Here is a 23894-nt window from a genome sequence, read left to right as displayed (position 1 = left end):
AATGCACAGGGGCATGCGCAGGGGTATGCGCAGGGGTACGCGCAGGGGTATGCACAGGGGCATGCGCAGGGGTACGCGCAGGGGTATGCACAGGGGCATGCCTGGGCCTGGGAAGGTCCTGGGAGAACCCCTCAGTCAGTCAGTGAAAGGAGGGAAAACCGGAGGACGAGGAACAGAGAGGAGATGGGCAAGGACAGAAGGCCTCGAAAGGGCAGAAGGAGGAGTGAGGCCAGTCACCTGCAGGGCTAGAACCATCTGGTCAGCCTCCTCGGGTTCAGTGCTCAAGGAGTGGCCTGGTGGTGCAGGCTCTGCTCTAAACTCAGCAGTGTGAAGTTCCCTTGCTCTGCCTGCTGAATTCTCCAAAGGCAACTCAGACATCACTTCTTTCAGGATGTCTGTGGTCTCCACAGAACTCGTGTGAGCTCCTAATACCCTGAACTGCCTTGGGGCAGAGCTCACAGCTGACCCTCGGAGTTAGCAGGTACCACTTGTTCGTCTTTCTAGCTAGCTGGCTCCCTCTGTGCATGCTTCTGAAGTTTCTAGAAGAAAAGGGGAACTATTTCCTTCAGCTTCTTTCTGCTCTCTGACCGTGGTTTCCTTGGAGCCCGGAAAGTTGGGTAGGAGGACAGGAGGCGAGAGCTATGCCCTAGGGCTGAAGAGCTGGGAAACACAGGCAGGGGCTATGGCTCTCTGAGGCCCAGTGGCATCCTCATAACCAAGTACTGTCCTGGGTGGGGGGACCAGGAAGAGAGGACAAGAAAAGACTGCCCAGAAAGTCCAGGCTGACCTCACTGATGCATCACCAACCTTCTGCCCAAAGTAGAGCTTGGTGAAGGTGAAGGTCCTGAGGTGGACGCTCTTCTCCCGGATCTTGGGCTCCAGTTTCTCCCGGATCTTGTTCTCCATGATCATGCTTAGGTAGGGCCAGATCTGCGTGATGATCTGCAAGTTGGGACGGGGGCCCTTGGAGGTCAGCTCTGTGTCCCAGACTGCAGGTCCACAGCAGCCTGGATCCTCTGCAGCCTGGTCCACGGGTGGCGTCCACAGTCATGTGGCTTGCCCGCTAGCCCCCGACCTGCCCATCAACCCATTCTGTAAACACCTGATGACAGAAGCCGATCCCACTGCCAGCAGAGGGTTAGCTGTATTTTGAGAATAGTATAGGAACACTTCAGTCTAATTCAGCAATTTAAAGCCATCAGATCTGCCCTAAACACATCCTCGCTCTGCATTACACCTTATACACAGTAACAGATGCTATTGGTTTAAGAAAAAAAAATGATGACAGACGAGATGGATAAATTGTTTCCTATGAGCATAATTTCTACAAGCCAAAAAAGGCAGACTTTGGTCCATTCCTAGGCCAGGGCTGGTCTGAAAGCCACGACTGGGACTAAGTTCCTCCTGATGCCAGGGCCTCATGTCCCCATGCTCTAGTCCTTGTGCAAATACCAAGTGTACTTACACACACCCAGTGGATTGGTACAGCCTATGGCTCCAAGGCTCCAAACCTGCCCAGCAAGTTACTATGGTGAGTACTGCAGGCAACTAGGGCACACAGTAGGCAGTGTTTGTAGACAGACATGGCTGAGACACTCGTCAGGAAATGTTCAGCTCCAGTCATAATCCACGGGACCACTAGAGTATTTTTGGTTCATTGTTGATAGAAATGATGTCATGTGGACATACTACACAATGATCAAAATTTGCCAAAATGATATTGGTACAATACTTTTCCTGTTTACATTGTGTGTGATGTTTGTGTGCACACACACACACACATGCTTGCACTATAGCACTCGTGTGGCGGTCAGAGGACAATGGAGAAGTCTGTTCTCCCCGACCATGTACGTCATGGGGACAGACAAACTATCTCACTGGCAAGGCACCATGTTTTTAGCTGACCTAAAGACTGTTTCAGTTTTTTTTACCAGTAATGGCCACTTTCTATTGTAACCACGTGAAATGAAGATGTTGGGTGGCAGGGGCAAGTGACAGCAGTAGTGGGGGCTTCGGGCTTCAGTATAAAGGTGCCCCCCCCACTCCAGTCCTCCCCATAATCATGGTAGAGCCTGAAGCTATATGGGACCCAGGGGTCATCCTCCCACTGTCTTGGAGACCTCTTCTACACCATCTTCTGGTGTTCTCCAGAGCTCGTGGCATTACCCTCACGTGCAGTTCACCTCCACGGCTGCCTCCATCCTCATCCTAATGGCTGCAGCCACGGTCATGAGTGACACTCCATCCTAACGACTGCCTCCATGGCCATGTGACACTCCATCCTAACGACTGCCTCCATGGCCACATGACACTCCATCCTAATGGCTGCTTCCATGGCCACGTGATACTCCATCCTAACGACTGCCTCCATGGCCACGTGGCACTCCATCCTAATGGCTGCAGCCATGGTCATGTGTGACACTCCATCCTAAGGACTGCCTCCATGGCCACGTGACACTCCATCCTAACAACTGCCTCCATGGCCACGTGACACTCCATCCTAACAACTGCCTCCATGGCCACGTGTGATACTCCATCCTAACAGCTGCCTCCAAGGCCACGTGTGATACTCCATCCTAACAGCTGCCTCCAAGGCCACGTGTGATACTCCATCCTAACAGCTGCCTCCAAGGCCACGTGTGATACTCCATCCTAACAGCTGCCTCCAAGGCCACGTGTGATACTCCATCCTAACAGCTGCCTCCAAGGCCACGTGTGATACTCCATCCTAACAGCTGCCTCCATGGCCACATGGCACTCCATCCTAACAGCTGCCTCCATGGCCACGTGGCACTCCATCCTAACAGCTGCCTCCATGGCCACATGGCACTCCATCCCAGTGGCTGCCTCCACAGTCACATGGCACTCCATCCTAACAGCTGCCTCCATGGCCACATGGCACTCCATCCCAGTGGCTGCCTCCACAGTCACATGGCACTCCATCCTAACAGCTGCCTCCAAAGTCACGTAGCCTTTAGTCAAGATTCAAGCTCGACAATGATCAGGGCCTGGCTGGCACAGACAGGAAGGGCTCTGCAGAGTGTGTCCCCAAGACCTGATACCCAGCTCTTTATCCCAGAACCCTGGTCATTCCTAAAGTAGTGAGCTATTTCCTCCATATTCCACCTGGAGGCTGGGGCAGTTTTTGATATGCTTGGCAATGACATGTCCAGGAATGTGAAAATATCAGCCTTAGATTAACAGCGGTCATGAGTGCTAACCCCTGACCTTAGTGATCAAATTTCCTTCCAGGGTTAAGTAGGAGAGGCAGGAGCCTAGAGGTGCGGGCTGCAGGGGACCCCTCACAGATCAGGCTGGGGGGTGGGGACCATCTAAAGAGTCAGGGTTCCTGATTCAGATGGACAGACAGGACATGGAGCAGCTAGCCGGCACCAGGGGAATGTTCCCTTAGATGGCCTTCCACCAGTCACGACAGAGATATCAGTGAACCCGTGGGCTTGGACAGAAGTCATAATCACTCCCATTTTACAGATAAGAAGACTGGCTCAGAGATGCTGGGCAAATTGCCCAAGGTTATACAGCAGTGGTTTTGTAGCTGGGCTGGGAACTGCATGGAGCCCGGATGCTGTGTCTAATTGGTATCTTCCTTTCCTTATACAATCATCTTGAGAGAAGGAAGATTAGGGTTGTTCTTTCCTCTATAAATTTTCTCTGTTCTTTCAAAAACAACAAACTTTTCTCCTCAGTCCAGATATTAATTTAAAAATTATTTAAAGGAAAAAAACCTTTAAGAGAAGAAAATGTCTCTGTGAATGAATCAATGGAGGAACCAATGGAAGCTTGGCAGTGGAGGGGCTCTCTGGTCCCTAGCAAGGCAAGTACAATCTGAGGCTTGGGTTTGCACAGCACTCCCCTCAGGTTGCTCAGGTACTCGATGTTGAGTCGCAAAGGGCTGCATGTGAGGACGCCAGGCCTGCAGTGAACCCCGCCCTTCCTGCCCACCAATGGCCTTACCTTATTGGCCCACTCCACGCGCTCCACATCTGGGAAGTGTATCTAGAAAAGAGAAACCCCAAAGGGAATTTAGGCCTGCGTCACATGCCCCCAGCAAGAGGCTTGGCAAGCCTGGTCCTGCTGCCCGAAATAGTGGCTCAGTGAGTCCTCTGTGTAGGCCGCAAGGGTGCCCTCAGCATCCACGGCACACTGGGCCCTGCCTAGTGCCTTCTAGACCTGTGGTGGCCCGAGGAAAACCGCCCACAGTTGCTCTCTTCCCTCGGCCACTAGTGCAGCTGTGTTGAGCTGTGGAGGGAAGAGCCTGGAGGCTGCACCTTTGCATGTACTGGACATCCCCAGATCCCCTGCGTTAACAAGCAAGCTTGCACCTTAAAAATTTCATTTATTCATTTTAAGGACGCAAGTGATGCACTATATGTTAAAACAACAACAACAAAACCCAGCAAGGGTAAAACTCAGCTAAGCAAAGAGAAATTCAGAATTTTATCAGAAAATGTCACCACTCAGTGAAAGCCATCTTTAACAGGGTGCCATTTTCTTTTTCTTTTGGTTTTTCAAGACAGGGTTTCTCTGTAGCTTTTGGAGCCTGTCCTAGAACTAGCTCTTGTAGACCAGGCTAGCCTCGAACTCACAAAGATCCACCTGCCTCTGCCTCCCAAGTGCTGGGATTAAAGGCGTGTGCCACCACTGCCCAGCTAACAGAGTGGCATCTTCAATGGCCAGTGGGGGAGTGGCTGTGCAGAAGCACCTGCCCTCTCCCCTTTCCTTCCTCTCAGGAGTCCCACCCAAGCCTCCCTCTCTCTAGCAAAGAGAACCCTCAGGCCTTGTTACAAAGCGACTTAAATTCCCATAAGTCCCAGCCATTCTTCTTGCTCCTGGTGAGTCAAAGGGGCCAGGGGAGCTAGTGGGTCCCAGGTTGCAGGCTAACCTCCACGTGACTTTCCTCCACCCTCATGATCTCCCCTGGACCTCTTAGTCCAACCCCTCACCTTCCCACCAAGGTCCCTGCAGGTTCCCGGCATGTCACACAGTCCCCCGCACCCATCCCTGGTCTCTTCCACTGCTCCTGTCAATTCTACGTTTCCAAAGTAGAGGACAGATGTCCCTCTTGGGTGTCTGATGGTTCTCCATGGTAGAACTCCATACACTTTATGACAGCCCGTTGGTCTCTCCTTTCTCCCTAACCAGCTGGAAATGTATGGCTCCCTACTGCAGCCTGGCCCTGGCACAGGAATGTCCTAGTAAACACCTATAATGAAATGACACGAAAGAACACTGAATAAACGCACGCAGGCATGAAGGTCAGCTTCTTGCCCCCAAGGCTCAGGCTGATAAAGGAGATGGTAGAGAACAGACCACCTGGGCACAGGGGCAGGACTAAGACAGGAGGAAGGTAAGCCTCAGTCAGTACCTCACTGGCACTGCCTCTCTGCTGGAACATTCCCTCGCCATCCCAAGCTACCGTACTTCCTGCTCCGGCACACTCTGGGTGTGGAGCCTGCCACATTCCAGCCCAGGTGGGTCTCCATCCTTGGCAGCTGAGCTGTTCTGCCTCTGGACCCTGGAGGCCGATCCAGTTCGGCAGGTCCAACACTGGCCACCCATGGGAGCCGGTCAGATGTCAGTTCCTAAGCCTGGCACCTCCTGAATCAGAGTGTGCTGGGGTGGGGCGCTTTGACTTATTTTTAACAAGCTCCCGAGGTGATTCCAGAGCACAGTCAGGGCTGTGAGTTATCAATGGACAGCCCACGCTTGTGTCAAGGTAACCCACACCCGCCCTGAAAGGATGGGAGCGACACAGGGATCAGGCCCATGTTTCTGAAGTCGCCATGGTCTCTCTTGGTTCACCAAACCTGCCTCTGAGGCTCTTCACCAAGAGGCTCTCCACAGACAGTTGAACTCCTGCCCAGGACAGCAATTCAGTCTAAGAGAACAAGACCACCAGGGCATCCAGTGTGGCGCATGCTCCCAGGGGCGCCCCTCAGTCTTAATCTCAGCATCTGTCATTACCCTGGAGAGCTGGTGCACAGGAGCCAATACTCTGTGCCCAGTGAGCACAGACAGAAGCCTGACACTAGCAAGCTCTGATGTAGAAAAGCCAGTTGACCTATTTCCCCATCATACCTGCTTTATCCTATTTCTGGAGAAATCTCTACCCATGCCAAACTCCCAAAACTATCCTAAGTTTTTATCTGTGACTTACAGATTTAGATCTATACTCTCCCTGGAATTTTTTTTTAATAGGATAAGGATATCATTTTATGCTTCTTCGTCCTACTTCCCCTAAGGCAATCTTCCACGACCATACAGCAAAACCCCTAACGCACACACACACACACACACACACACACACACACACACACACACACACACACACACACACACCCTTTCTATGCACTCTGGACTGTGCATAGAGTGTGTTTCTAGTCAAGCTTCAAGCCCATTAGTTTGTTTTCCTGTTCACACTTTCAGTTATGATGTCTTTTCAAAATGACCTGGGTGATTTTCCCAGTGATTGTCCCTTTTTGCTTTTCTTTTCGAAACTTCTGTAGATAATGGTGATGTGTTAGCCGGCTCTGATCACTGTGATGAAAACACACGAGATGTTCAGCTCTCGGAGTCCCAGTATCCCATCTGAGGACACCAGGAATGTCCCAACTTCCTTCCACTAAACTCCACCCCTTACAGCTTCACCACCTTCCAACTGCATCCCCATGGATGCACATGGCTCTGGGATGTATTCAGGGCTCTGGGGTGTTCTGGATCAAACCACTGCAGGAGACAGCCCATAGGGACCCTGACAGTACGCCACTAGAGTTTACACCACTGTTCACCATGTTCTATTTAGGATCATAAAACTTGGTCTATAAGAATTCTATACACTTTTGTCAGAGAACTTTGTGGGTTTGGCACAAAACTCTGCTGAGAATTTCAGATTGCTCTAATTGTTCCTTGATACTCCTAGGTTATCTGTTGGTCTGTCTTCCTTTCTTCCCTCCTCCCTCTCTCTCCTTCCTTCTGACCCTCCTCCCTCTCTCCCCTATTTCCTCTCTTTCTTTACAGGGCCCCATGAAGCCCCAAACTTTCTACATGACTAAGGCTGGCTTTTAATTGCTGACGCTCCCGTCCCCGCCCAGCATACAGACACACACCACACACATCACATCGGGCTTTCTCCTAGGTTATATACATATATTATCGGCTCCAGTAACATTCTTTATCTCTCTTGCTTGCTGTCCTTGTCTTTGCATATTTCCTGTGCTTTCTCTAATCAGCCAGGGCATGTGATTGATAAGCGGCAATGGAGAAATGGAGCGTCTCTGGTTGGGATTTGGCCTTCAGGGGAAGCTTCTAGGGACTTTCCTGTAAAACACATTTTACTGTGGGTCTTAGGTCAGCACCTCTCAGGGTGGAGGAAGCTCTCTAATCTATGGGCTTTCATTCCACAAGGGCATTTAGGGTATCCAACACCTTCTTAAGTCCACTGAGATAATCATGGCCTTCCAGTCTATTCCGTGAATGGAGTCAGCCTAAGTGACAGTGCTTTTAGAACAGAGCCAGCTCTCACCCAACAAGTAGGAAACCATGCCTGGTGCCAGAAATCTAGCCAACTACTGGAGCTGTGAAGCCATGATCTTAGAGAAAACCCTGCACTGCAATTTAACCACTACAATCCCTAACTACATTCTAAACATCTGTCCTGAGACCCACAGATACATGCAGCCCATCCTTCGTCAAGGAAACTTCTCTTTGCAACAACAGATGGAGACGATTACAGGAAACCGCCAGTAGTCAAAATGCAGAGTTATGAGGCCGGGCATTGGTGGCGCACGCCTTTAATCCCTGCACTTGAGAGGCAAAGGCAAAGGGTCTCTGTGAGTTCGAGGTCAGTCTGGTCTAGGAGCAAGTTCCAGGACAACAGGACTACACAGGGAAACCCTGTCTCGAAAAATCAAAACATAAAATAAAAATGTGGAGCTATGGAGCCCACTGCCAATAGATACAACTATCTGTAAAACAACTCCTCCACCTAAGCCCGGGGTCGCTGCAGAAGAGGGAGGGGGAGAGACCGTAGGACCCAGAGGACCAGGGAGTTTGCTATGGGATTGTCTCTCCTAGGAATGTCAAAAGCTACACCCATGCGGTCTTACCAACGTGACTACCTAAACACAAGCTGAACAAAGACAACCCAGACATGCTAAACTAGACAAAGCCCACGATGTCTCAACCTTATACAAAGAACTACAGCAACTAAGGAATGCTGGGAGCTGAGGAAACAGTCTTCCCTAGCGAAGAGCACACCCATTGGTTATCCAATCAACTGATCATTCCTGAAAACATACACATACAAGGAACATTATACAGGTTGTATTTATGTGTTTATGAATATATACGTGTGTGTCTATGCGCACATACACACAACAACAACAACAATTAAAGAAAAAGAAGCTATGAATTAGAAAGAAAGCAAGACAGGAGAGGTGCATGGGAAGGTTCCGAGTGGGAGGATGAAAGAAACAGGACAAATGATGTAATTATATTATAATCTCAAAAATTATAATTATTAAGGAGAAATAATTCAGTTTTTAAAATTTTAAAGAAAAAAGCTATCTAATTCTTGGGATAAATTTTACTTGATACTATGTTTTACTTGGGCCTTACATTCATTTCTCTCTCTCTCTTTCTCTCTCTCTCTCTCTGTGTGTGTGTGTGTGTGTGTGTGTGTGAGTGTGTGTAAGAGAGAGGAAGGGAACAAGAGAGAGAAAGACGGCATATGTGTGCACATGCATGCAGAAGCCAGAGGTTAACATCTGGTGATCTGGTGTCTTCCTCAATCTCTCTCCACCTTCTAGTTCCAGGGGATCTAATGCCCTCTTTTTGACTTCTCTGGGTACACACACACACACACACACACACACACACACATACACACACACACACACATATATCATATGTAATATAAAAAAAGCTAATGAAAAATAAATGTATAGATTTGGGATCTCTATAACTTCCTATTACTGTTTCTATTATTTCTTTGTATGAACAAAGATGGAACCTTTTGGTAATTCCTCTGTGAGCTGGAACATGATTAATTTCTGTGACCGTTTCATGGGTGACTCCAATGAAGGATGTCTTGCTAATATATTTTTGCTTGTGTTTACTTTTTGCTTGATCGGCTGCTGTCACGGAGGAGTAGACCAGGATTTCCAGGTTCCACTGCTGGCCCATCTCCTTCCTCATGTCAGCTGCCAACTTCGATTTCAGCTTCGTATTGTGAAATCAATGTGGGCAAGATGACAGCTAATTATCACCCTTTACGAGCATGCGTCATCGTTCCTCGCCGTCAGACTTGCATCAAACTCCTCTGTGTCTAATATGACAATTGCTACTCCAGTCTGCTTTTGTTGCCAAGTTGCTCAGTTGTATGTTTTTTTATATATGATCTTTGACATTTTTTAAAAAGCTTTTGAATTGTGTGCATGCATGTCTGCATGCAGAACATGTATACCCGAATGCAGTGTCTGAGGAGGCCAGCAGAGTTGGGTTAGAGGCAGTCGTGGGCCACCCAACATGGATGCAGGGCTTCTGCATAAACAGTAACGTCTCGTGATCGTGGAACTCTCTCTCCAGCCCTCAACCTTCCATTCATTAAGTTTTTCTTTTATTAGCTTATGAAGAATTAAGCTTGGGGCTGGCAGGATGGCTCAGTGGGTAAAGGCACCTGCCACTAAGCCTGATGATCTGAATTCAAACCCTGAAACTCACGGCAGAAGCTGAGAAGCAACTCCCCCAAGCTATCTCTGACCGCCACACACGTTCACACGGGGAGTGCAAAAATAAGTCAATAAAACAGAAATGTAACTTTAAAAAGTCTTTAAGAACAATCGGGTTTCCGGTGGTATTTTTAAATTGTCTTTGTTGCTTCTCTCCGTCTCTTCCACGTCCTACCTCCCCCTGGGAGCCGCCTTCCCACTTTCACATCACATGTGCCTTCCTGCCCCCTTGCTCCCCACTCGTGGTCACTCATGGCTCCACAGTCTACACCCCCCTCCCACAAACCTGGGAGCCGCCTTCCCGCTTTCACGTCACATGTGCCTTCCGTGCCCCCTTGCTCCCCACTCGTGGTCACTCATGGCTCCACAGTCTACGCCCCCTCCCACAAACCTTCATTTGCATGAACACAAACATTGATCGTCAGGATCCATTCATGAGACATCATGTGATTTTTGTCTTCCTGAGATTAGACCATTTCATTTAATACCTTCCAGTCCCATCCATTTTCCTGAAATTCTAATAATTCCATTTTCCCCAAGACCTGAGTAAAATCCCATTCCTTGTGCATGAATGCCACTTTTCCTTACCCATCTGTCGATAGGCCAGATGTCTAGATGGGTTCCATTTCTTTGCTACTGCTCTTCCCTACCAGGAAGCCTTCAGACTAAAGACAGGACCTAGCTCTAACCCAGAATGTGCAGGAGGTCTGGGTTGCTGAGAGGGACAAGCTTTGGAACCAGTCATTGGAAAGCTGACTTTCCTCCGCAGCTGATGCCATGGCTGCGCCTGAAGAGCTGATGGAGGCAGGCTAGCCAGGAAGTGGAGCACTAGCAGCCCAAGTGCTTAGGTCGCCATGGAAACAGAGAGCAGGGCGCCACAGTGGAAGCTCAAGAGCCTTTGAGCGCTCTCTTGACGTGCTTTGGGGCAGCAGAACCGACAGGAAAACGTCCCTCACCCCAGGGCCTTTGCACAGCAAGGGTTTCGTTTCCACCTCCTCTGAGCTTGCTGAAGCACCAGGATATGGTCTGAAGAGAAGGTCTCTTGGTACTTTAGTTTTCATTCTTACCTGACTCTGAGCGTGCGTGTGCGTGTGCGTGCGTGCGTGTGTGTGCGTGCATGCGTGTGCGTGCACATAGATCTTTTCCCAATGGAAAAATCACACAGAGAGGCCTGGCAAAGGCCACAATCAAAGCCTCTTTTCTTACTGAGGAACAGAGAGAGCAGCAAAGGAAGATAGCTCACCATGGGACAGAGTCCTAAAACCGTAGAGAAATGATAATAAGCATCGTCTTTTCTTTTATAGTCATGTAACATTCATAACAATAAAAACTAAAATTCTTCTTCACTATGCCCCTATTTTCCCATCTGCAGAATGGGCTCAATGCTGCCCTTTTTCAGAATTCCTAGGTAGATGAAACAGGACAATGCATACAAGGTGCTCAGGCCCCTTTATGACCCAGAAGAACCTCAGAAGTGGCAACTGTTACCAGAAGTTATGAAAGCCCCCTGAACCTCTGGATCTCAGGTCCATACAAGGTTCCTGAACTGTGTGTCCCCATCTATCCAACCCAGAATCCAGCTGGATTTCCTGGTGCCTCCATTTTGAGCAACAGTACTCACTGACAAAGGCCTAGAGGTTGGAGAGAGGCCATAGCACACGGCTCTGTCAGAGGAGATTAAGCTGCTGGGTGCTTGCCTGGCTCTGCCAGTTGGCTGAGAGATCTGTGTCCCAGACACACACAGTCACCACTAGGCCGGCCCAGAGCCTCCAAGGGCCATAGAAAACCCTGCCCAATGGAAGTGCCACAGAGGAGGCCTGGTAAAGGGAACCAATTAGAGCCTCCATTTTGTCTTTCCTTACCAAGGAAGAAAGGGAGCAGCAAAGGAAGATGCTTGCTCAACACGAGACAGTCTTAAAGCCACCAAGCTTCTGTTCCAATGCTCCCTGATTCTCTTGGATCATTCTGGAAGTATCGTCAGACATTTCTATAAAATCGAAACAGGAAATTTCCTGGGCAGCTCCTTAAGCTGAGGGCTCTCTGAATCCGAAAGGCAGACCACCGCAGCACTTGAGCTACCAAGGGTCCCCTGCCCACGTGAAGGTGGGAAAGAACGAGAGGGTGGGCTCTCCTGATCGGGGTTGTGGCAGAGTCTACTCAGACCCCAGGAGGAGGTAGCTCCTCCGCTGCCTCTGGCCATGGCGCCAGAGTCACTGCCTGGATCTCAGCTCTGCTGGTGACACTGTTGTCACCAAGTGCGCGTCCTCTGGGCCTTAGTTAATTTACAAGGGCTCTTCCAGGAAGAGCTGCAAGGTAAACCATGGGATATTAATGCTGTGATTCTGCTTGGCTCTGGGACTGCTCCTCCACATGAAAGGTGGGATATCCCACCAGAAAGAACTGCCTCTGCAGCGGACAGTGTGGCCAGGAGCTCAGAGGGGCAGGTTCCGACCGTGATCTTCAGCCAGAGGTTTCTCACAGGGCTGAGGCTCCACTCATACACAATCCTGGGATACGGAAGTGAGCCTACTTCTAAGCGGGCCAGGTTGCTATCCTGCTTCATTTCCAGAGAAACTTGGGTACTATCCCAGGTGATGCACCACAGGCAAGAATGTGTCCCTAAAAACAGGCCTGTCACATGGTCCAACCACCATGGCCATTCCTGGGATGCATGCAGAGGTCAGCGGATAACGGAGGAGTCAGTTCTCTCCTTCTACCTTATGGGTCCTAGGAATTAGGTTCATATTGTTAAGCTTGGCAGCACACGCCTGACCATAAGCTGCTATTTTAACCAATAAATAATCAGGGAATAGAAGTAACGAGAGCTTAAGAAGAGAAACTAAAGCAAGCTGTGGTTCAAGTCAAATCCCCAAGCAGACCGAGTCCACCTAAGACACTGTGTCCATTTTAGGTGGAGATGTCTGAAATCTACCTACTAAAACCTTTAGGAATAACGGTTCCAAAGCAGTGAGGAAAACAGAGCCCAGAGGGCTGTACAGTTAAATCCTACCAGACACACCGAAGAGTCTGGGTTTAAGGTGTGTTGTTATGGGGCTTTGGGCCATTGCACCCTCTCCAGAGGAGACAGGACGCCAGAGGAGGCATCACTTAAAGGGTTTTCCTGTCTACACACACACACACACACACACACACACACACACACACACAATGGTGGGAAAGAAAGACCCACAGACACATCCAGACTCATATATACAAAAATGCATACCCTTACTTAAAAAAAAAAGCCTCATGGGTCTTCCTTGCTCTAAAACACACACACACACATACACACGCGCGCGCATGCACCCACACACACAAACGCAAGACTCAAACTAATCCCCCAGGTGAGACCCACACATTTTGGGTACTGTACAGACATGTCCCGTGAAGGCTGGCTGCTGGCTGCTGCCCCTGCTGGGCCTGGAGACCACAGCACAGGGGCTGACCCAGTGGCCTTCCTAGGAATACCATCTTCTATTTCACTAATTTTTGTCATGAGGACACACAGCACCCTCTCCCCCTTTTTGCCAGGAGGCAAATATTCAGCCATGAAAACTACTCCTATGTTTACTTTCTGTTTTGAGACGAATTTCACTAAGTAGTCCAGGCTGTCCTGCCTCACCCTTTCGAGTCCTGAGATTCCAGGTGTGCGACACACCTGGCTGACAGCTACTTTTAAATTGCCCCTTTCTGCTTTAAATTACCCTGCTAAACATGCTTTCAGAGAAATAATTGCTCTGCCAACCTGTCTGGTGCTATCCTGTAATCCACAGGCTCTTAATAACATACCCAGCTAGCCAACTGGTCTAAACCAGCTGGGCCCAAAAACAGAGAGATTGATCAGCTGGAATTCCCACAGTGGCTAACAATGACCAGCTGCCCAGCAGCCTGCTAAGGATAAGGGCTCAGAGCTGTCCACAAAGCAAGCTGTCTCATATGTGATGTGTGCATGTTGTATGAGCAGGTGTGTGCGGACGTGTATGAAGGTGTGTGTGCATATGTGTGGGGAACAGAGGTTAGCATTGCGTGTCTTCCCCATCTTTTCAGTATATGTGCACACGTATGGGCCTGAATGCATAGATGTACATAGTGTGCGTGCAGGCACCCATGAAGGTCAGAGGAGGCATTGAATCCCCTGGAACTAGAGTTGCAGATGGTTGTGAGCTGCCAAGTGGGTGCTGGGCATCAAACCAGGGTCCTCTGCAAGAGCCGTAAGCACTCTTAACCACTGAGCCATCTCTCCAGCCCCCACTTTACTTTTTGAGATAAGGCCTCTCACTTAATCTGGGGTTCACCATTTGACAACCCAGTAAGCGCCAGGGGTCTACCTGCTCCAACCCCAGCTCCGGGATGACAGATGTGTATGCTGCCACACTCGGTTTTTATGTGAGTGCTGAAGCCCTGAATTCAGGCTCTCATGCTTGCAACGCAAGCATTTCACCTTTGAGCCATCTGCCCAGCCCCAGAGCGGGTTTCCCAGGAGACCTCAGTGACAGGCTAGAAACATCAATAATCTAGACCAGTCTGATAATACTACAGGTTAAAAACTACTATCTTCTTGCTCATTAGACTAATAAGGGTCCCAAAAATAATAGTCATTGAGGCTGATGAGGCAACAATGAAGTGGACAAGTCTCTTTAAAATGTACGTAAGCTTTAAATGGACACAGTATCAAACTGCCTCCTACATATTTATCTTAACACCGTAGGTTAGAAAATTCTCAACCCTCAGCATAGAAACTTCCTGAAGTGGGGAGGAGTTAGACCCACAACTGGGCTAAGTACGGGGAGTAAGTGTTGGTGGTGCGCTCACCTTGGACGGGACAACCACATCACACCCTCTTATTCCCAGGGCTCAAGGACATCACAGGAGAAGGGCAAAAGTCAGCAACTGGGGAGGGCTGCTGCATAAACAAGTGTCTTTGGACGTGACAGGACTCCGGAACTTATGAACACGTACCCCCTATGGTGGCCTGAATAAGACTCGCACAAGATCAAGCTGGCCACAACTCCAGCATGGATGGGGAAGGGGTCACAAATCCCACCCCTAGCTGAGGAGCTAGTGGTAGCTGAAAGCTGACGGAGTAGGCAGAGGGGTCTTCAGAAGCATGCGCTGGTGCAGTAGTTCTCAACCTGTGGGCCGTGATCCCTTTGGGAGGCGTTGAAGACCCTTTCACAGGGGTCACTTAAGACCATCAGAAAACACAGGTATTTACATTAGGATTCATAACAGTAACAACAATACAGTTATGAAGTAGTGAGGAAACTTTTTTATGATGGGGCAAGCATACCATAAGGAACTGTTCTAAGGGTCTCAGCGTTAGGAGGGTTGAGAACCAGCGCTCTAGCGGACAGACCGACAACCATGCACATACATGCAGCACCAACTGGACTTCGTGGCTCTCACCTCTCATCAAAGCCCCTTCTCTGTGCAGCAGGCAGAGACAAGAGCACTCCATAGCCAGTCAAAATGGACCGAGTCCCAAACGGCACGTCTATAACACAGCTCCACACCTAAGGCTCGGGGAACATTGTAAAAGGGGGGCACAAGGATTCTAAGAGCCAAAGGACAAGGACTGTTCATGACAGTTGCTTCTGAACAGGACAGGGATGTTGTTCCCATGCCTCTTAGCAATATGGCTGCCTGTACAAGACCTGTAAAGACCCAACATGGATACAAGAAAAGGCCCCAGCCCTAGGAGAGAGCTAGAGGTAGTCATGGCTGCAAAGGGACAGAGAACCAGTTTTTGCTTTTCCTTTTCTTTTCTCTTTTTTTCTTTTCTTTCTTCTTTTTTTTTCCTCCCTCAAGAATGAAGCCCCGATCCTAAGGGGTCAGCCTTAAATACATGCAAATTAGAGCAACACTAATTAGACTCGGTAGGGTGTGTGTACATGCGTGTGTGTGCGTGCGTGTGTGCAAGTGAATGTGCGTGTGTAACAATGCAAATAGGCAAAAAGGATATGAATTCAAAGGAGGTGTGGTTTGGGGAAAGGCATGGGAGGAACTGGAGGGGGAAGAGAAGGGCGTGGCAAAGATGCAAATACAATATGCTGATATATAAAATCCTCAAATTAAAAAGAAACATCAAATTGGGAGGGGTACATGTTGGTGGATTTGGTCTTGGAGGAGTTAAGATAAAGTGGGCATTAGATACGATAAAAATATATTATACATATGTATAAAATTCTCAAAATAACAGATAAAATATATATTTAAAATGTTCATAAGTTTTGCTGAGTCTGTACACGATGCCCATACATACATGCGAGCAAACACTCCTGCACAACAAATAAAAGTAAATATTTTAAAAGAATATTTCAAAGTAAGGAGAAGTACAAGTTTGTTTTGCTTAACTTCCACATACCATCCACGCATGTTAGTGTGCTTGGGTAGAACTATGAATCTCTGGGTGGAGGACCTGGGTGTTTTCTAAGTCTGTCTTTTGTGCCTTCCACATACATCACAGCTAAGAAAGCCAGATCTTGAAGTAGTTTAAAGCCAGTATTAAAGCATTAGAAAGCAAACACAAAAGAAACACAGATAGTGAGTGAAAACTTGACGAAGTGTTCAACGTCCTTAGCCACTGGGAAAGACAAATTCAAACCACTTCCAGATTCCACTTGACGTTACTCAGAGTGACTGACAGGAGACAAGTGACAAAGGCTGGCACGTGAGGGTGTGGGGAAAGAGGAACTGCCTGTGGGAGGGTCAACTCGTGTGGCTACTATGTGAATCGGTGGGGAGGTTTCTAAGGAAAAAATAAAAATAAAACTATCACGTGTCCCTCTCTCGGGTCTACAGACCACAGGAACGCTTACACATCTCTGTTTACTGCTGCACTGTTTACAACAGCCGGGAAATGGAATTAGCCAGAAGAAGGGATAAAGAAAGTGTGGTACATACGCAGCCATAAAGAAAGATAAAAATCAAGACATTTACAGGAAAATATGGGAATCATTACGTTAAGTGAAATAAGCCAGACTCGGACAAATACCACAGTTTCTTTCACATGTGTAATTCAGGTTGAAGATTACACATGGGGTGTGTGTACATGTATTGGCATATGGAGTCATAAAACCAGAAAGGGGATCATGAGAGGGGAGGAAGAAATCTTAACAGAGCGGAGGAAAGAGGGGGTGACAAACACAACATGGGAGCAGGGGGGGCAGGGGAAGGAAGGGACCAGTGAGAGGGAGCAAGGGCAGCAAGGAGGGCAGAGGGGAGGGCAATGAAGAGAACACAGCAAAACGACATACATAACGAAGATGCCACACTGTATTCTAAATGTGTTCTAACCTTAAAATCTGAAAATTAAAATTTTGAAAAAAAGGGGAATTTTTTTTTAATTAAAAATAAACTTGTGCAAAGGGACGGGTAGGGGATTATGGGATTCTGAGGTGGTCCAGAGAAGTTCCTGGTTTCAAGGACACATGACACAGAGGCTTCTTGGGGCAGGAGTGGGCCTGTCTCAGTACAGAGACAGAGTGCGTGAGACCTGGGCCCTGGGTCCCTGTGAGACTAAAAGACCAAATCTCATATTCTCAGTTGGAGTACAGGGTGTGTCAAAAATGGTGCTTTGTCCTGATAACAAGTGGCGGGTCTTTAATCCTGCCTCAGTATTTACTGAGGATGGGAGGAGGAGGAGAAAGGAAGTCTTCTGCTTCTGGTATCTGTGGGCAGCCTGTACTGAAGTTCTAGATCCCCAGAGATTAGAAATCCCTGGGTTCAGCTGGGAGGAGGAACTGTGTGTGCGTGGAGGAGGCGGAAACACTGTGGTTTGGATATAGAGGGTCCCTGACTAGGCCCATGTGCTGAAGGCTTTAGTCTCAGAATAGCAGTGTTCAGGGGCCGGGCTTGGAGGAAGGGACTGGATCATAAGGGCTCTGACTTCACGGATGGATTAATCCCTGGTAGATTCATAGCTGGATGGCATCGCCAAGAGATGATGGAAGCTTAGGAGGCGGGGCCTGGATGGAGGAAGCAGATCACTGGAGGCATGCTCTGGAGGGTGTGTATTGCCCCACCCCTTCCTCCCAGTGTGAGTAGCCTCTGCCACATGCTCCCCATGCTGAGGCACACTGCCTAACCTTTAGCCTGAATTTCATGGACTCAGCCAACTTTGGCCAGAAACCATTGAGTTAACAAGCCAAAATAAAACCTTCCTGCAAAGGTTGTTTCTCTAAGCTGTTTGTCACAGTGATAAAAACTATCACAGGAAGGCAGGCGAGGGTCCCCAAACCCTGTTCACCAATACAACTGAATTGCCGTCCTCACATTGTGACCCTCACAATTCTTCATGCGGAAGCTCATCCTTCCCTAAGTCCCCAGGGACATCCCCACAGAAATGCCACCTCTGCTTGCTTCTGAGATGCTTCTAGGGGAGCCGAAGGAAGCCAGCAATCAGCTTCCATTCCTTGTCCAATGAGGAGGGGCCTGCAACACAGGAGGGCAGGCACTGTTCCCATCCACGGCACGAAGCTGCATCTACCACGTGGCCTCCTCTGGTCACTTAGGTCTTTGGGCACCTGCGTGCAGGAGAAGTTATCCCAGACCCTCCTGTTCAACCATGAATCAGGACTTGTAAATGAAGCCACGAGCAATCTCAGGTGAATTTGAATTTGCTGACTATTGTCTTAGAATCTGCATCTTAAGTGACCAAACCTGTGGGATGCTTTGGGCCCAGAGTTTTCCACCCTCACCACAGGCCTCAACTCTACTCCATAGCGCATCTTCCAGGCAGGTTTCCTGGGCCATTCCCCACCTGCTCTAGATCCCTCCCCGAAATTCCTCAGCACCTTGGACTTCTGATATGTCTCAGAATAGATTGCTCCCATGGGCCTATGTCCCCGCTCTGCTCCCTGGTTCCTCGAGGGCAGAGACCTAGGACACCTACATCTGTGGCTCACACATTGCGAGCCCTCTGTGAATGCCTGCTGACTGAGTAGAGGATGAACACACAGATGCCTAAAATCCCTGTGCCGGGCTGGGAGGAAAAGGACGCCCACACTCTGTCCCGCTTATTGCCCAATCCTGGCCGAGGACATGCTAAGTCCATGAAGCATCACCAATTCATGGAACAGACACAGAAAGACATGACTGAGCCCTACTTCCTCTTCTTTCCTGAAGACAGGTTCAACTTCAAATGACTTGTATGATTTCTTAGGGCTGTGGGCAACCCCTCCCCGCTGCCGGTTTCACATGGCCCTCGACTGCTTCTGTGGCACTGGCTGCAGCATCAAGCTTGGCGGGCTCATTTGAGAGTGCCCAGACTCACTGCATTGACCTCCTCTCCTTAAGAGAAGTATCAGCGAGGACAGACAAGGAGAGGAGGGCCCTGGGGGGAGGGAGGGCACAGGAGGGAGGGCGCTACTCCACCCACAGTAAGAACGGTCAGCCCCAAATAAGGCAGCATTCTGGCCCTAGTTCTCTGTCTGGATGCCCAGCAGGGATGCTGATGAGGAACAATCCAGGGATTCTGCTGGTGCCTCCACACATCCATCACTTTGAGTGGGAGGGTCATCTTCCCTGGCTCTCACCCTGGCGTCCCCTGCTACATAGAGGGTAAGGGAGAAAGATTAGGGAATTGGTCCTAGTGGGGGTGTGTGAAGGCAGAGACAAGCCGACGTGGAACTGGTTCATGGCTAAAAGGCAATCTCCAAATGAGCATCTCCCACAGGTTCATAATTCTCAGAAGCCCTGAGACAGGTATACCCTGCTGAATGCTTGGAGACCTCCAAGTCTCCACCCTCTCCCTCTTCAGCACCAACTTGCCAGCAGTTCCCCAAGGGTTAACTGGCCCCAGCAAGACTGCCAGTCAATTGCTATCAGCTGGCAGTAACAAGCTGGGCCAGACCCAGAGCCACAGACAGACAAACTGCCAATGTTTCCCACAGTTCTTTCCACTCTCTACCCCGCCTCAGGCTATTTGCCTAGCAACCAGCTCTCATCCCTCACACACCCCAGCAGACCAGGAGCCAGGGGAGGCGTTCACCAGACTTCACTCTCTACCAAAGCAGAGCCAAAATAAATACCTGATAAATAAGGCCCATGAATGGCTCGGTGAATGCCCTGGAAATGGTGAGACGGGGGAAGGCTCACTCCTATGCTATGGTGACTGGATGCTGACCCCATGGAGAGTCTTGAGGACCGAGCGAGAAGGCCCAGGTCTGGAGGCCAGGGGGCCAATACTCACTATGGCGCTGAAGCTGGGAGCCCCAGAACCACAGAGCAGGCCCAGCTTGGCAGAATGAGGTTTCCCTGAGATCCTCTGTGCACCCCTCCCCCCCTTGCTCTACTCTCTGCAGTCAATCAGTTCCCAAAAGACACATTTTCTCCTGGGACACTTGTTCATTAGTTTAACGTTGGGCAAAGGTCCTCAGAGGCTCAGAAAACTGATGGTCATAAAGCCAATCGTGATTGGCTCTGAACAAGTACTCTATTTGGGTAGTTTTGTTGAGACAGGGCCTCATGTTTCCTAGGCTGGCCTAGAACTTGCTGTGTAGTTAAAGTTCGCCTTAAAGTCCTGATCCTCTCGTCCCTATTTCTGGAGTACTTAGACTCCTACACGTGTGCCTGGCTCTAAACTTGGGGTTTTCAAATATTTAACTCATTACAACCAACACATGGAGACAGCGCTTTGGGGGCTAAGTCAACCGTGTGATGGGCCTTCTGCTAGTTTGCATGTCACCCCCCTCACTGCAGACAGGGCTCCCTCGCTCCTTGGGTTTGTGAGTAGTACATGTTCCTATTCTGAGGCCGAAAAAGAGGAAGTGAGCAGAACAGTCAACCACACGAGCCCCAGTTTTCCCACCTCGTCCTCCATGAGGCTGGTCAAAGGGCGAATTTGTATCAAGCTGTGCACCCTTCCCGTGTTCATGGGAAAGAACACTCTCTAGACTTGTTTCCAGGACCCCCAGGCATGGTGGTGATCGCCCAGCTAAGTCAGAAAACTCCGGGACCCCTAGGCTCCTCCCTCACTCTAGAGGCCACAGGCAGCAATCAACCCTCCCCAGCATGTTTATCTCCCCATGCTGTGCTCACTGCGGCCAGGTTCAAATAATTTTCCCAGGTGGGTTCTCTACCCCTACCTATTCCCTCCTTCCTGCTGCAGTGTCTCTCAAAGTCTCGCTCCTTCCAGGCCTACAGCCTTCAGAAGCTGACCCTGTCTCCCTCATGCCTCATGACCACACATGTTAGACAGGCCAAGCATACACACCCCCCCTCAGAGCGCCCGGTCTATTCCTCTGGGCTGTGTTCGCAAGCCTCTCTAGGCCTGCAGAGCCCAGCCTAACATCACCGCCTTAATCCTGAAGTTTACCTAGAATCTGGCACCCAAAGTCAGCCAGTCACACCAGCTATGAGTCTGGAGAACCCAGGCTGAGGTGGGACCTTTCCTAAGACCATCTAGAAGGCAGGAGGCTGTGGTCTGGGGGCAATACGATGTGAGGCCTCTGATCCCCTCACTGGACTCTATGCAGGCTCCTACTTTTGACATGCCCAGGACCTCCATGACTGTTTTCTATCATGTCCCAATCTCCTACCTGAGAAGGGCATCTATAAGACACCCTCATCTTCCTCTGTATGTTCCACATGGCCAACTGCATCAGACCTGTTCCCGTGGCTTCTACTCTAGGAACACACTCACTGAGGTTTCTGTGTGTACCCTTATCAGTAAGCATTTGGGCCCCTCGCCCCAAAGACACTTACTCATCTGTACAAAGCTTTGGTGCTAAGCCACATATTAGGGCTAGGGGATAAACTGAACCTCCTCTCCCAAAACTCACATGTTCTATCCACCAGGACCTCAGAATGCGACTGCATTTAGAGAAAGTCTTGACAGACCTAATTAGATTAAAATAAGGTCATTAAGAATGTATCTGAATGCCATGATTGCTGTCCTTGTATGAAAAAAAAAACACTTGGACACAGGTACTTGGAGGGAGGAGCAAGTGAAGGCAGAAGCCACCCATAGGCAGAGGAGAAGGGAGTGGCCACAGAAGAAATGGACCCTGCAGATAGGGCTTCATCTTGAACTCGTCACCTACAGACTATGAGACCCTAAATTGCTGTTGTTTAAGCCACCACATCTGTGGTACTTTGCCGCGCTGACTTTAACAAACTACAAACAGCAAGACTTAATTTCCAAACGAGGGGCAGCAAGCCATTCTTCTCAAACCCCGCTGTAGAGGTTACTACCATCCCAGGCAGGTGGAGGCGCTTAGATTTAGCACTAAAGGGGGCAGATCTGTCATGTAACAACCCTTGGAAATGGACTCCTTTGGGCTTCCAATCCTAAGGATCCACGGGCCCCACCCGAGGAGTGAAGCTGCAGGCACGGAACTTGTTTTTAAGTGAGCAGGTGGTTCTCAGGACTAGATACATTTGTGAAACCACAGCCAGGCCGGCCGCCACCAGGAGGCGGGTTTATCCCTGGACTGCTAGTGTGCATAAGGCCTCCGCATCCCCAGGGCATAGGGAGGAAGAGGCCAGTGGTCCAGAGCAGCGTCCGGGCCAGACACCTCTAGCCCGGGCGGGCACTCCTGCCTGTCCTCGGCTGAAGGCAACCAGAACCTGCTGCTCCTATCGCTGCCGTGTGTGTCCATCTATGTGCCACGCCCTGCGCGAGATCTTTAAATCAACAAGCGAGTGGAAGAAGCGCCTTCTGTTTCCCAGTAACTTTGCGGAGTCCTGGACGCCCTGTTTTTCACTCCTGGGTGGGCCCCCGACTCACCCGCCCCCGACTCTTCTCTGAGACCACCAAGTCCTCACATGAAGCCCCAGCTGTGCGCCCTATCTCCCCCTCCGAAGCCCACAACCCTCCACCCGACCCGGCTCACCCAGGCCGGCAGGTGCTGGCCCCGCAGCTCGCGGCTGATGAACTCGCGCTCGTGCTCTAGGAATTCGAAGGCGGCCTCCAGGCGCCCCAGCTTCCCGCGGCGGTTCCGGCGCCACCACATCCAGAGGAAGGCGCCAAGCAGCAGCCAGGTGACGCTGAGCCCCAGGTAGCCTGCCAGGTAGACGGGTGCCAGGTAGAAGAGCACGCGTGCCACGAAGCCGTAAAGCTCCGGAAGCAGCTGACCCGACAGGCGCAGCTCCGGGTTCCGTGCGCGCTGACTTCTCTGCGGGTCGTCGGGGCTGCGGGGTGCGCTCGGGGCGCACGGCTCCTCCGCCTGCATCTCTCTGTCGCCCTCTTGCCTTCTCCTGAAGCTTCACCCCAGCTCAGGTTGGAGCACCCCTATGCTTGGGCACATCTGTCCTCAAAGCAGGTCTCCGCTGCGCTCCGCTCCTGCTCTACCAGCTTCTCCGCGCCAGGAGCTCAGGTTCTCCCCACCCCTGGACTGCGGGAGTCTGGGATTAAAGCCGACTGGGTGGAGCTGGGCAACCAGGGAAATCCGGAAGTCTCCGCCACCAGGGGCGGGCCCAGGTGAAAGGGGGCGTGGTCAGTCTGATGTGGCCTAAAGGGCACCCTGGGATCTCAAAGTTTGCCACAGATGTTATCAGTAGGGGTGCAGCTGCCATTTGGGATGGGCCAAGCGCTGCCTTACGAATGGGCCTAACTGGCTCCCCATGGATAAACATCACCTAAAACCTGTTCCTTAAACACAGTATTGCCTGGACTTTTGGCTGAGTATTCCAGGCTCTTCACAAACCAGGTCATCACCAGGGTGGACCTAACTCAGAATCTAGGATCTCCAGCTGGTCTTTAGAGTCTGCTATGCTGCTCGCTCTCTCTCTCTCTCTCTCTCTCTCTCTCTCTCTCTCTCTCTCTCTCTCTCTCTTTCTCTCTTTCTCTCTCTCTCTCTCTCTCTCTCTCTCTCTCTCTCTCCCCCACACCCCCCTTTTTAGGTCTCTATATGTACTTGCTTTTTATATATAAATTTTTTATTGATATTTATTGAGTGCTACATTTTTCTCTGCTCCCCTCCCTGCTCTCCCCCCACCTTCAATCCTCCCCCAAGGTCCCCATGCTCCCAATTTACTCAGGAGATCTTGTCTTTTTATACTTTCCACTTCCCATGTAGATTAGATCTATGTAAGTCTCTCTTAGTGTCCTCATTGTTGTCTAAGTTCTCTGTGATTGTGGTTTGTAGGCTGGCTTTCTTTGTTTTATGTTTAAAAATCACCTATGAGTGAGTACACGTGATA

At 50.0% G+C, this 23894-nt stretch overlaps 1 protein-coding gene across 1 annotated transcript in view; it reads right to left on the bottom strand.

Moving 5' to 3' along the window:
* Positions 1 to 23098, bottom strand: part of Esyt3 (extended synaptotagmin 3) — a 47923-nt gene extending 24825 nt beyond the window's left edge. The window contains exons 1-3 of the mRNA XM_075964893.1: positions 22586 to 23098; positions 3976 to 4017; positions 808 to 942 (exon numbers count right to left, since the gene is read on the bottom strand). Of these exons, the coding sequence (XP_075821008.1) occupies positions 808 to 942; positions 3976 to 4017; positions 22586 to 22924 (516 nt within the window). The 5' untranslated portion in view covers positions 22925 to 23098. The remainder of the gene's footprint in view (positions 1 to 807; positions 943 to 3975; positions 4018 to 22585) is intronic.
* Between the last annotated feature and the right edge of the window lie 796 nt (positions 23099 to 23894).

Source organism: Microtus pennsylvanicus, chromosome 3 (genome assembly GCF_037038515.1).
Source record: "Microtus pennsylvanicus isolate mMicPen1 chromosome 3, mMicPen1.hap1, whole genome shotgun sequence".
Classification (NCBI taxonomy): Eukaryota; Metazoa; Chordata; class Mammalia; order Rodentia; family Cricetidae; genus Microtus; species Microtus pennsylvanicus.
The sequence above is the reverse complement of the archived record's forward strand: the minus strand, read 5'-3'. Positions and strand labels throughout refer to the sequence as shown.